Source organism: Podarcis tiliguerta (genome assembly GCF_965153285.1).
Source record: "Podarcis tiliguerta genome assembly, chromosome: 9".
In the NCBI taxonomy this organism is placed as follows: Eukaryota; Metazoa; Chordata; class Lepidosauria; order Squamata; family Lacertidae; genus Podarcis; species Podarcis tiliguerta.
This window is the reverse complement of record NC_139542.1, coordinates 69,933,571-69,944,890: the sequence shown is the minus strand read 5'-3', so window position 1 is coordinate 69,944,890 and position 11,320 is coordinate 69,933,571. Positions and strand designations below refer to the sequence as shown.

At 44.6% G+C, this 11,320-nt stretch overlaps 1 protein-coding gene across 2 annotated transcripts; it reads right to left on the bottom strand.

The window, feature by feature from the left end:
• Positions 1–5,750: 5,750 nt before the first annotated feature.
• On the bottom strand, positions 5,751–10,698 carry FGFBP1 (fibroblast growth factor binding protein 1). Of its 2 annotated transcripts, none has more exons than XM_083398038.1 (2): positions 10,488–10,698; positions 5,751–7,060 (listed from the first exon to the last, which is right to left on the bottom strand). In XM_083398038.1, the coding sequence occupies exon 2, from the start codon at positions 7,045–7,047 to the stop codon at positions 6,352–6,354; it is 696 nt and encodes a 231-aa protein (XP_083254164.1). In that variant the 5' UTR covers positions 7,048–7,060; positions 10,488–10,698; the 3' UTR covers positions 5,751–6,351. The 2 variants fall into 2 exon arrangements, with proteins under 2 accessions (XP_083254164.1, XP_083254163.1); XM_083398037.1 differs by having other exon boundaries at positions 5,751–7,068; positions 10,488–10,694.
• Positions 10,699–11,320: the final 622 nt, after the last annotated feature.

The window sequence follows — 11,320 nt, the reverse complement described above, 5'->3', positions numbered from 1 at the left end:
AATCTTTACATTTGGCGCAAAGTAGCCTGCAATAAGCTTCCTCAACGGTTATCTATCACAGTGTTTCTCAACCTGGGGGGTATATGGGGATCTCAGTGGGATACCCAGTGGGAAGTTTTTAATGTGTGACATTTTAATGTATTTTTCATCTTTGTTGGAAGCCACCCAGAGTGGCTGGGGAGACCCTGCCAGATGGGCGGGGTACAGATAACATTATTATTATTATTATTATTATTATTATTATTATTATTATTCCTCCCATTGATGGGCACTACCACCTCCTTAACACATTAGGCAGGGGAAGTCATATTCACAAGAGTGTCTCACGTCTTTTGTTTTTAAAATGAAGAACACTTCCCGCCTCTATTTAAAAACTGGACTGCATTTCAGCAGTCCATTTTCCTTTGAGATGCGTGTTGTCATCCGTCTGTCTCAAGAGACAATGGAGTGCGTCTCTGGGGGTAAAGTCAAACAGCTGGAGAATCACAGCGCCTGCTGCGGCTGCAGAGACCAGTAACTGCTGCTTTGTTTTTGCTGTGTTAGCGGCACTGAAGTGACTTCTCCAGGGTGCAAGCCAGGGCAGTGTGTATGGAGGTCCTGGGCTGGCCAGATGACAAGACCTCCATCCTGGCCTCACTGTTGTGGTCCAAAGGAAAGCAGAGCAATACATTTGGCACCAGCTTGGCTGCAGGAGTTTCTGGAAGGAGGCATACAAGGCGTCTTAGGGACTCCACTCCATACTTGTGTATGGCTTACTCCTTAGCCTTTTCTTCACACAAAGCACCAGAGGTTTAGGATCAGACTTTTCCTTCTCCTAGAAGAGCTACATTCTGAAATGAATGAAGTCCACCTGGCCTTATTTTCTCTGTGCATCACAGGCAGAAACCATCTTCTTGACCATTGGGCCCACTATTGGTCTCATTCGCTGGAACCTGTCTTCTCATGCAGGGGAGGTCCGAAACTCACTGAATGTTTGTGATACCCATCGGCCACCCTCACCTAGTTTAGCCAGCCAGTCAAAATCGTTCCCAGCCGCTGTTGCCTGATGACAGCTTCAAGGAGCCACAGATGGGAGCTGAGTGCAGGTTGGACACCAAAGGTGGACAAACTACCCCAGAAGGAGCACAACATGTTCCCCACCAGAGATACTACACCTCTCCTAATACCTCATATACACCATACACTTCAGACATGTAAGTCATAAAGATTTATACTAAAGGTAAAGGTACCCCTGCCCGTACGGGCCAGTCTTGACAGACTCTAGGGTTGTGCGCCCATCTCACTCAAAGAGGCCGGGGGCCAGCGCTGTCCGAAGACACTTCCGGGTCACGTGGCCAGCGTGACATCGCTGCTCTGGCGAGCCAGAGCCGCACACGGAAACGCCGTTTATCTTCCCGCTAGTAAGCGGTCCCTATTTATCTACTTGCACCCGAGAGTGCTTTCGAACTGCTAGGTTGACAGGCGCTGGGACCGAACAACGGGAGCGCACCCCGCCGCAGGGATTCGAACCGCCGACCTCTTGATCGGCAAGCCCTAGGCGCTGAGGCATTAACCCACAGCGCCACCCGCATCCCTACCAGAGATACTACACCTCTCCTAATACTTCATATACACCATACACTTCAGACATGTAAGTCATAAAGATTTATACTAGAGGGGGAGGAAAATACTTATATGGGGGTAACTTCTGTTGAACACAGTGGGACATTTTACTGTCTAATCATGCATAGGATAAATCCTGAGTATCAGAATTCAGTGGAGCTTATAGTCTGGGAGGGACGCGGGTGGTGCTGTGGTCTAAACCGCTGAGCCTCTTGGGCTTGCCTATCAGAAGTTCGGTGGTTCGAATCCCCGTGATGGGGTGAGCTCCTGTTGTTTGGTCCCAGCTCCTGCCAACCTAGCAGTTCGAAAGCACACAAAAAGTGCAAGTAGATAAATAGGTATCACTCTGGCAGGAAGGTAAATGGCGTTTCCGTGCGCTGCTCTGGTTTCGGTGTTCTGTTGTGCCAGAAGCGGCTTAGTCAAGCTGGCCACAAGACCCGGAAAGCTGTCTGCGGACAAATGCCATCTCCCTCGGCCTGTAAAGCGAGATGAGCGTCGCAACCCCAGAGTCGTATGCGACTGGACTTAACTGTCAGGGGTGCTTTACCTTTATAGTCTGGGAATATGTAACTTGTGGCTCTCCAGATATTATTGGACTACAAATCCCATCAATCCTGGTCACTGGCAATGTTGGCAGAGACTGGTGAGTACTGGAGTCTAGGGAAGGGGAGAAATTTGATTCAGTTCACATGTAAATGTGAAGCTACCTGTTTTGCTCGTTCTGAAACACCACGTGACCTGAAATGCAGCCATCCTTTGGAATTTGCACCTCTAAATTTTGCAGTGCAGTTCTATGGCCAACTAGTGTGTACAAAAATACCTATGCTAAGGGTCAAATATGCAAAGAAATGCAAATATTAATGAAAGACCAACAAAAATGCATTATATTGGGAACATTGCTTTGCAAAAATGTGCACATTAGGCAAAATTGCATACAAAGATGTGTGCGTTTGGAGAGATTCACACTAAAACGCTGGTGAATTTTCATGACTTAAAGAAAAACACAACTCACACGTCAATGTGAAAATGTAAAGAGCTGAACTGAGACTGGAAAAATGAGAAACTGAGAGAAACTGAGACTGAGAGTTTCGCCCATCCCTAGGAGTCACTGATTACCCATCCCTGCTAAAGCCATTTGTTAGTTGGCCACAAGCAGCAGAACAGGTGGAAGAACAGCATTACTGTATCTTTTGTTCCGGGCCAAACTGGAAGGGACATGAACAATCAAGCTTCTTTAGTCTGCTCCACTTGTGTAATAAGCAGGGCCAAGGATGAGTCTTTTTTTGGCATGGAAAGGGATGTGCAAGGGAGGGGAACTGAACTCTCTCCTCTTCCCGCCCCACATTCTGTTGCCCCACATTTGTCCCAGCTGAGATCACTCCTGGGAGGAAAGTACATGGGGTTGCAGACTTTCAGATTCCTAGACTTCCTATCCCTTTTGATATTCAAATTAGACATCCTTCCCGTCCACTGCTTTATATGTGAACAGGGCTGGCACATTACTTAACATACAGGGACATCCATATATATCACACCAATTTTAATGCTATGTGTGCTTCATCACAAGCTGAGATGTGACAAACATTATAAGTGATCTGTCATGATGAACCACAGGGGTGGTTTCTTCTGCCTTACTCCTGTGTAGGTGGTACTCCCAAGGGAAGAAAGCTCAGACCTTGGGGTTGGTGGTGGGAAGACAATGAGAGGTCAGAGAGAGACGAGGAAGAAGACTGGGAGGAGGGGGTTTGGAAACTGAACTGAACAGGAATTAGTGAACAGGATGAGACTGGGGCAGAGAGCAGTCCAGAATCAGGGGCTGGAGAGAAGAGGGGGCTAGACGCAGAGATCTGGCAGGCTGCGGAAGAAGCCAGGGAGTCTCCCCCTCCTGCTGTGACCGACTCCCCTCCTCCCTGGTCTCCCAGAACACGTAGAGGAATGTAATAGTGGAGAAAAGAGAGACAAGATGAAGGAGCCTCAGGTTGCTGGCGAAGGACCAGGAGGAGTCATTGACAGTTGTGAGAAGGCGGGGACCGTAAGTCCTCGCAACTGCTTAATTGGGGCAAGATCTACTGGGAAGCGTGGCTGTGATCACCAGACCTGAGGTGGTTTGTTTGAATAAAGTGCTAACTTCGCTGACACCGGGTGTTTTATTGCTAATCTGCTGCTGACTCCAACTCCTTGACAGCTATTTTGGTGCCATTATCATGGACAGACTGACACCTGACCTCTGCAGGACAGGGGAGATGATCTACTTACTCTGGATGGATTCCGATAGATTTTCCTACTGATCTATCTGGTGGACATATCCTGATGCTCTGGTTGTTCTCTGGAATATAGAAATGACTGCGTAGTAGTATACACAATCACTCTCAAATGCCTTCTCCTGAATTGTAGAGTTCACCACCACTCTGGTTGTCTGAGAAGCTGGGGCAATAGCACAGGAGGAATGGTGCTTGAATGGTATGCGATTTGTGACAAATCCAATGGGAAACATGCTAGAACGGATGTTAGAGTCTAGCCTGCAGGGATGAAAGTTTGTTTCTCCACCACTGCTTTGCTCAGTGTCAGTCACATTGTGAGTGGCGGAAGTCATATTGCAGCTTGGTCTGTGAGGAGAGTTGGTAGAACCCATGACAGGCTACTCTGGCCAATTTGCAAAATAAAATCACTCTTATCAATTCTGACTTAGACTCCACATTTCTGACTGAGTCAAGGAACTTATAGTAAAGTGTATATCGGTGCCTATGCGTATATGTCTGATTATTTCGGGACTTGTGTCATAGCATAGTCATCTTGTTCGTAGGAAGGTGCCAGAAGTATTCTAAGATAGCAGTCTGAGACTGTGTTCATGCAACAGTTGATTCCATTTTCACAAGATTTCCCTAACTGTTAATTTCCATATTATATATGAGTTTTCACACAGTGGGTGTTTTGTGCTTATTTCTGTGTTAATTGCTTCCAGGAAATTTTTTTTTGCTTGCAACGCCATTAACCCAGAAAATTGTGGGAGTGATGACATTTGAGGTGGTATCCTGGCATACAGCTCTTCTCTGCTGTTTTCATGGGTGGATCATGGGAGAGCAAGTGCATGTATGTGCAGAAAGTGTGGCATTCAGTGATGATCATTGTTGTGTCATTCCATACCCACTGGTGTAGATGAAATTGAGTGTGACATGGTGAGATGTTGGTCAAAAAGCCAATAGCAGGTAATGTAGCAGTGTGAGAGGAACATTAGAAAATGAGGCAGACTCCCTCAGGGTCAAATTATATAATGAGTGGAATAACTGTTGTTTTTTTAACAAATGATTAGACGGACGTATGTACTCAACATGCATGCAAAAGGCACACATCCCTGTTTGTCCTGCGTTGATTGATGTTAAGTCTATTGAAAATTCAACAAATGTTCTTAGCATGCACATTTGTCTTGCAAGCTTGACAGTATCCAATAATTTGCCTTTGACATTGCTGAATTGTCCCCCTTCAAAAACCAATTTTTTATTTATTAAAAAACATTAAGATCCTGTATAGTACCATTAGTCTGGGTTGTAGATTAGAATTTCATACTACAATGGTACCTCGGGTTAAGTACTTAATTCGTTCCAGAGTTCTGTTCTTAACCTGAAACTGTTCTTAACCTGAAGCACATCTTTAGCTAATGGGGCCTCCCGCTGCTGCTGCGCCGCCGGAACACAATTTCTGTTCTCATCCTGAAGCAAATTTCTTAACCTGATTGATATATATATATATATACACACACACATACATACATACTTTGGGAATATGGAACATTCATGGACTTCTCTTTACTGAAGGAAAGAAAAACATCTTGAATTTTTTCCCCTATGTCAGCCACTTAAATATATGAAAATGTAAATTAAAGATAATTTAGAAATAAGTTTGCCCCTACTCCAACAAGGTTCCCAAGGTACTGTATCCCATTTATTTTGGCATCTACGACAGCTGAACCCATCTATATTAGTTCCATCTGCGATTCCAGGTCACAGTGTGATTAACTTACGAGTAAACACACATTGACGTTCACTGCAAGTAATGCATGAACACAACAGAGAGAAATCTGGCTGTTAAAAACATAGATATCCACAATTTTCTCATACAGAAAGAAATGTTTAACACATAGAGAACAAACCTGAGTAGATATTTAACTTTATTAATTTTCTGCAATTCTGAAAGCAAAAGTACAAAAAGTGCATAGCACTGAAATAATCACTTTGGGAGTGATCAATCAAGGGAAGGAGGAGATATTCAACAAAGCATAATATGTACATTTTTACAGAGGGCTTGTAACATCCAATGGTAACATTTATATAGAATGCTATATAAATCAATTTCTCTCTTTAGAAAAATAAAATATATAGCATCTTTGATGACCTCACAAAAACAGTATCTTCTGGGGGAGGGGGAGACCTTTAAATGTTCACTTTGAAGATGTCACCCTTATATGATGGGAAAATCAGCATGATTTCGACCTCAGTCTAACCTCCCTCCACGAGTTGCATCATGTGACCTCTTCCCCACAGTTACGTGGCGGTAAGGAGGGTGCAAGTGGGATCAGTAGTTGTGGCCAGGGGGTTTGGCAGCAGCCCATTTTGGAGATGAAAAAGGAATCACCTTTGAGTGTCTCCTGGAAAACTGTGTTAGAGGGCTATTCTGAATGGTTCGTCCATCTACAATGTGATTTACACGTGCGCCTGCAGTAACTCAAGGAACGTTGCCAACCTCGTTGTATTCCTATTGGCACTTTTTATCTTGTATCATTGAAATGACGAAAAGGCAAAGAGACCGCCATAACTCTGAGCAGTGTTCTTCAGCCACTTTTTTCTGATCAATATAATCGACATCTTCAACACAATTGCTGGATGCTTCGTCTGGCTGGGTTCCAGATGTTGCAGGTTCCAGAGGTGTCTCCTGTCCATGGTGAACTGGCTTGTCCTCTCTGGAACTAGGTGGTGTCACCATTCTAAGGTGAGCAGCCGATGGCCCTTTCCTACAGAGTTTAGATTTTAAGATGCTCTTTGGGTCTTCACAGATGTTCTTCTGCCTCTTTAGAGACCGAGTAATTTGCTTCCAGTACACCTTCTTGTTTTCGGCATACTGGGGACAGCTGGAAGGGTTGCCTGAAAATTCACAGGAGAAGGTGCTCTCCGATCTTTTGCAATCAATTTTCAAGGTAGCACTCTCTGCTTCATTCAGCACCCAGGTACACTCAGACTTCTCTTTGGTGACGAACTTGCCTTTAAGTGAACCCTTCTGTCCTCGGGTTTTCTGACCTCTTCCTTTCTGGTCATCAGAGCCAGGCTGTGGCCTCTCACCTTTTCCATTATTGGTCCTCCCTCTTCTTCTCTCTTTCTGTATTTCACAGTCAGCTTGTAGCACCTGGGAGAACACAATAAGGGCGCACAGAAGAGCGAAATGTCTGATCTTCATGGTTTGCTGTTCTCTTGAAACCTGTTTTGGGAGAGCAAAATGAATTTATGACAATCCATATTTTCATCTTTAGCCATGTTGGCATCAACATTATCGATAATCAGCAAAGAACATAAAGCAGTATGATGATCAGTGTCTCACATCATGGCATCTTTCTAGCATGGAGTTATCTCTGTAAAAAAAGAAAGTGCTAACCTCTGTTGCAATGCCTTAGCCTCTGGAAATTCAAGGTATTGATTGCGCAAAATGCAAGCAGACGCCTTATCCATGATCTATCCCCTCCATTTCTGAAGGGTACTAATTGTCTCTAAGCCTCATGCTTACAAGATCTTGAACAGGTGGAGGTCAGAGCCAGTAGGCTGGAGCCGTACCCTTCCACTTTCTAATTTCGTCAGGTGGTGCATGCACACCTGTATAAAGTATCTGCTTTTCAGAGTGAGGGACATAACTGGGCTTTATCCAGAACTGTATGAACAAAACTCTTCTACTCCCTCCTCCAGGAGCACCCCCAAATCCTTCTATAGAGGGTATAGCGGACCTCCTGAACATTATGGGCTCTTATTTACAGGGATGAGGGATAAGGGGATCGCCCAAAATTGGATTTGGGGTAGTTCCCCCTCCCACTGCAGCCCTCTTGTGGTCACAGCCACAGTGCCCCTTGCCTGTGGGCTACAGGGCGGTGGTTGAGGAGGAGATAAAACTCTAGTTGCATGAGCTGCCTTCTGCTTGCGCAATGTCAGGTACAACCAATGGCCATATAGTTAGATGGGGGGGGGGCAAGTCAATAAACTAGGGGTACCTTAACCAAAAGTACTATACTTTGTCAGGAATTGGCAAATAGGAATTTAAAAGACTTAAATAGCAGAATTGGATGCCTCATTTAACATAAATATTACATCAATCGGTCTTGGTTTGGCCATGACCAAACAGGATATTATTTTTAAATGACCAGCTCAGATGTTTCTTGACCTGGAAGTCATATTATGATCGTGACTACCTGACTGTTGCCACAACCAGTCTTTATAAGGTTAAATCTCAAAACTGCCCCAAAGGTAAAATTGGCTTGGGCACTGTGTTTTTAGAGCACCCAGATAATTGTTTCGTTTCTCCCACATTCGCTTGAGGATTATATCATCCTAGATCTGCCTGACTGCCTAACCCACCTCTGAAGACAATATAGGTTAGGAAATGATACTTTCGCTCAGCCAGAAAGCAAACAGGGGTGTGTTTGAGAGCTTAGATGAACTGATTCTTCAGTCCACAGTTTCCTTTTAGGCGGAACATCACTTGCAGCTAAGATCACTTGAAATTTATTCAGATATGCAGCTGTTTCCCATTCGGCTCCCACTGCCCTTTTTGACTATCCCTTTTATTTCATTTCAGCCAAATCCAAGTTAAAGAAGGATCAGGGAAAGAGCCACAAACAGGATGAAAAGTCTGCCAGAGGCAACAGAAGTTAGGGCAGAAAGCTGATGCTAACGTGTAGGAGTGCCCATGGAAAAGTGGTACCCACCATTTTCCAGGATGCTAGAATGTTGGGTGTGTATGTTTAAGTCCCTGCTTCGCACAGATAGGTTTGTTGTGAGGTTTAAACAACATTCTGAGCTCCTTGGGAGCAGGGTTAGTGCAATCTGCACAGCAGATTTCTATGCTCATGGGAAGAGCCTATTAGTAAAAAAACCAAAACCCTGTATCCTCAAATGGGAAAGCTCCTCCAGAAAATTTCTTTAATGTGTATGAAGCACAGGGCTATTCCTTATTCAAAGCTCAATAGCTCTTAGCCTCAATCCAGAGAGAGAGACTGCCACGCACACTTAAGGCTGCACAGGCCAAATTGGGTGGCTATTTAGTCCAGCAGCTCTGTGCTTATTGATTATTGAATAATCAAACCGTGTTTCAGATTCCCCTCTGATAATCATAATCTAATAGAATTGTAGAACTGGAAGGGACCGCAAAAGTTCAGGAATGCAGGAACCAAAGCTCTACTGGAGTAAAAGTTCATGTAAAAATACCTCTCCAACTTAGACTTCTGAAAAATAATGAAAAAGGCTGCAATCCTCTGTGTGCTTACGACTAACCCAATGGAGATACATACAAGTCAGCTGCATATTCAATATTAAATATGATGCTATGCTAAGAAGAAGAAAATCAGGGGACGTGTTTCCTTTACAATGCAGATATACGTCAGAAATGATAGGAGGGAACTGTACATTTGGAATTCGTTCTTGCTGCCATAACTCGTTTTGCAAACCGGAGCTCTGTTGCTGGTGAACCACCCTGAGTGGATAAGCATCATTTATTACATGTAAGAACTGACAGTTATTGCATGATCTGTAACCACAGTTAGTGTGGAATTATTAAAGCGGGCCACATCTTCAGTGCTTGCTACCACACCTCCTCCAACAGACAATTTCCAAGGCATTCACATTAGGAAAATGCAATATTTACTCATGCGCAAGACTCCCTACTTAATCAGAATACTGCTCACCCAAAGGCAAAAGTGGGTACCCAATGGTTTTTCTCCTATCCAACTCTTTGGGGACAGAAGTCTAACACTGCAGTTCTTGGCCCACAGACTTCAGAGGAACTATTCCAGAGCAAGAGACTGGAGCAGCACACCCAGATCTTAAATGGGCATACTTGGGATAAAGCCCCACTGAAGTCAGTAGGATTACTTCTGAGGAAATAGGCAAAGAACTGGGCTCTACATCCCACAGGCATCAATAAGATTTAAGTAACCTATTGTCAACATAGGAAGCAGCCTTTCTGTTGAATTTGGAATGTTAGTCCATCTAACCCAATAGTGTGAACCTTGGCTGGCACTGACCACACAGTTGAATCTTTCTTTCCTAATAGTTGTTGCTGTTGAAAAGGAGCCTCTGAAATTTCAAGCAGGAACAGAAGAGCAGTAAGGATGCCAGGAACATAGGAAACTGCCTTATATGGAATCCACTGGTCATTGGGCCATATAGGTCAGTATTGCCTATACAGTCTTGCAGTGGTTCTCCAGGGTTTCAGACAGACTTCTTTCACATCCCTATCTGGAGCTGACAGAACTTGGGACTTCCTGGGTACAAGGCAGGTGCTCTACTACTGGTGTGGAGTGACTGCTTAGTTCTTGCTATTTGCCCACTCGCAATCACCCTCCCCAAGCCGCTTTCCCCACTGTCTTGGGGAAAGCTGCCTATAAAATGTAGTTTATAGTGGAAGATGGAGGGGAAAGGATAAGCAGCCATACCAGCTCCCCCTCTGCCCTCCTGCTGTCTGTTAATAAGAGTCTGCTTTTTAGTTTAAAAATGTGAATGAAAAAGAAAAAAAACCAGACTGCTGTAGGTAATGTGTAGTTTGCCTTTGAGCAGGCAACCAAGAAATTTAGCCGCTCCGTTCTGAGAGATTAGCATTCTATTGAAGACAAATGGCAAGATAGCTGTTGCACATACCTCCTGCTGCCTTTTCCGCTTGTCCAAGTGTAAAACTCAAGGTGATCCCCGTCTCCTTCAAAGTACTGACGCTTCTTGCCTATTTATACAGCCAGAGACACACCTACACGCCTTCAGAAGGGTATTACTCCACAATAGCACATTTTAGAACCTTATAAGTTTACTGCCCAGACACACCTTCTGGAAATATGCCAGGTCTTATTTGCAACAGTTAAAAAACACACGCAAAAGCCACCGGTTACAGTGCAGTGGCAGATATATGTTTGAAAGAAGGAAAACGTGCCAACTCCTTTTCCTTTCTTGCCTCACAAAGGGAGTCGAAACACTCTCTTGATATATGCAGTTATCAGAAGAGGGAAGAAGGAGTAGCAAATGATTGCTACGGACATGAATGACCTTCAGAAGGGGGGGGGAAGAGAGCGCTCTCTGGTCGGCATGAGTCACCACACTTATTTCCTTTGATTGTTAAAAGTTCTGTTCCCTTCACTACAACTTTTGATAAAGGGCGTCTCCAGCCAGTCAGCATTTTGCCAAAGTGACATATCGGGAATTGCAGGTCATGCAATTAAAGCATTCTGTCACCCTAAGACAAGGTTTCCCATGTGGCACACATGGGTGCTGAGGTACCGCCATCACCTTTTATGTTGCCTACGAAAGGGACGCGGGTGGTGCTGTGGTCTAAACCACTGAGCCTTGGGATTGCCGATTGGAAGGTCTGCGGTTTGAATCCCCGCGACGGGGTGAGCTCCCGTTGCTCAGTCCCAGCTCCTCCCCACCTAGCAGTTCGAAAGCACGCCCAAAAGTGCAAGTAGATAAATAGGTACTGCTCCGGC

Coding starts and splice junctions, on each gene's coding strand:
- FGFBP1 (XM_083398038.1), bottom strand. CDS start 7,047: ATGAAGATCAGACATTTCGCTCTTCTGTGCGCCCTTATTGTGTTCTCC.